The 2,303-nt window shown below is 56.4% G+C and overlaps 1 protein-coding gene across 1 annotated transcript in view; it reads right to left on the bottom strand.

Moving 5' to 3' along the window:
• ABCC10 (ATP-binding cassette, sub-family C (CFTR/MRP), member 10) overlaps positions 1–2,303 on the bottom strand; it is a 16,056-nt gene that overhangs the window by 2,645 nt on the left and 11,108 nt on the right. The window contains 5 exon segments of the mRNA XM_009707879.1: positions 2–36; positions 519–664; positions 992–1,245; positions 1,663–1,823; positions 2,129–2,298. Coding sequence (XP_009706181.1) covers positions 2–36; positions 519–664; positions 992–1,245; positions 1,663–1,823; positions 2,129–2,298 — 766 coding nt within the window.

Raw genomic sequence — 2,303 nt, 5'->3', positions numbered from 1 at the left:
TCTTTCCCCTTTCTCCCAGCTCGCTGTCCAATCCACCTGCAGGGGTCAAGCTCAGCAGTCACGCCACCAGGCTCTGCGCGGGGCCCCAAACAGCCCCCCCGGTTTGGGGTTTTCCCAGTAGCAGTCAAAATCTCAATCCCCGCCAGGCCTTGGGAACCAGAGCCTTTACACTTGGACACAAGCAACATCTGGCACACAGATGCCATGCTGCCCTAGAATTAGGGGCTGGCTTATCTCTCAGGCTCTGCTCTAACATCCACTGGGACCTCGTCTCATCAGCAAGATCCTGCCACCCAATCCATCACCTGCCAGTCCTTTGCCACTAAATCTCAGGGAATGCCACCAGGTCCCACTGACCCATTCCCACCCTGGTCCCAGTGTGGCCTCACCTAACCAATTCCCTACTGCATCCACCTGGCCCCTCTTCCTCCGCTCCTTGACTGAGCTGAGGTCTTCTCCTCTCTCCCAGTACCCAGTACCAGGACTCACCAGCTGCTTCTCACTGCGTTCAGACTCACCCATCTGAGTAACAGCATCCCGCAGGTGGCACTGCTCTAGCACCTCGTGGAGCTCAGCATCTGTCCATTTTCCCTGGGGGTCCAGGTTCTCTCGGATTGAGCCGCTGAACAAAAACGGATCCTGGGGGATGATGGCCAGCCTTGATCTGCAAGTAAACAAGAGCTGAGGGCTCATGGGCTGGGTTCTGCAGAAAAGCAAAGGTCTGGGTTTTTTTTCTTTTTCCTGGGGTGGAGTGTCTTGGCTTGCTGCGTATCTTAGAGGCACAGAGACACGGGCCACATATTCAGCCTGGTTTCCTTAGCACAGCTGTTCAGAAACAAGAGCAACCTGTAAGAAGCTGCCACAATCAGACAAGAGGGTGCCACGACAGTAAGTCCTTTGCTCCTCGCTCTTCCCTTTGCTATCCAACCACTGACAGCTCTCAGCCTCCAGGCCCTGCCAGCTACCCTCCGCTCTGCTCAGCCCTCCGTACCTCAGCTCCTCCAAGCCCACCAGCTGGCTGTCAACACCATCCAGGAGAATCCGGCCTGATTTCAGCTCCAGCATGCGGAAAAGGGCCAAGAAAAGAGTGGATTTTCCAGATCCTGTGCGACCCACAATCCCCACCTTCTCTCCAGGGTAAATGGTGAAGCTCACACCATCGAGTGCATTAGGCAAGCCCGCTCGGTAGGCCAGGACCACTTGCTGGAACTCCACAAGCCCTTGGCTTGGCCAGTCAGCAGCAACCTAGGAGGGATACCTGGGTGAGACAGGGTATGACCGTGACTCGCTGTCATCTTCAGCCTCACCTCCCCCCAAGCCAAGCCCCATCCATCCCTTCGGATGGTTGCTGGGCTTCTGAGCAGCCCCAACGCACAGCCCAGCTCCAACTCCAGCCCCATCCTAGGCTTGTTCTTCTCTCACAGCTTGGACCTAACACCCATTCTGCTCTCCTACCCCTTCCTGTCATTCCAGCCTTCATCAGCTCCTGCCAGAGATTCATCCCCCCCCGGGGATGTACTGGTAAAGGATGAGCGACCGAGGTGGTTTCTGTGGGTGAGGGCTCTCCATTCATTCACTGGAACCCCGTGACCTCCCCAGGAGGCGTGCAGGGCAAACAGGCACAAGATGGGCCAGTCCCCGAGGACATATTTGAGGTTTTACCTGGACCAGTTTATCCTGGGGCTCCATGGGGATGTCCGTGGTATATTCCTCTGTGCGCTCCACACTCACCATCATGGTCTCTGTCACAGTGAAGCTGGAAATGAGGCCTGACAGCAGGTTTGTGACAGACAGGGCGTATGAGAGCGCCAGGCCCACAAGTCCTGTGAGGACAAAAGAATAAGCAAGACTGTTACTGGCAGGGAAGGAGCTGGGATCTCGGTGGCAGGACAAAAAACCAAGGGAGAAGTCAGCACTCTGGAGTCTGGGATCCCATTCGAGAAAGGGGACACACAGGAGGAGGGATAGGAGCTGAAGCACTACACTGTGGATGACTCACAGAGGGACAGGGAGCAGGAGCTCTGGATCTTGCCCCAGTGTAGAAAGATGTGCAGCTCTGGGCTAGGAGAGGAGGAACCCCTGGGCCACAGCCTAGGAGGGGGCCATCGAACAATCCCTGGCAGCCTACCTGGATTTCCCAGTTGCTTCTGGTGCTGGATGATGGCAATTCCTGCAATAGCGGTAACCACAGCGACCCCAATCATCTGCAAGCGGATGTCCAGCCACTGCATCGCTGTGTTGCTGGCAAAAAGGCAGCGCTGGTTCTGCTCCAGGCGCAGCTGATTCTCCAACTCAAACCTGGC

Source organism: Cariama cristata, unplaced genomic scaffold, assembly GCF_000690535.1.
Source record: "Cariama cristata isolate BGI_N322 unplaced genomic scaffold, ASM69053v1 scaffold8409, whole genome shotgun sequence".
NCBI lineage: Eukaryota > Metazoa > Chordata > Aves > Cariamiformes > Cariamidae > Cariama > Cariama cristata.
The sequence above is the reverse complement of the archived record's forward strand: the minus strand, read 5'-3'. Positions and strand labels throughout refer to the sequence as shown.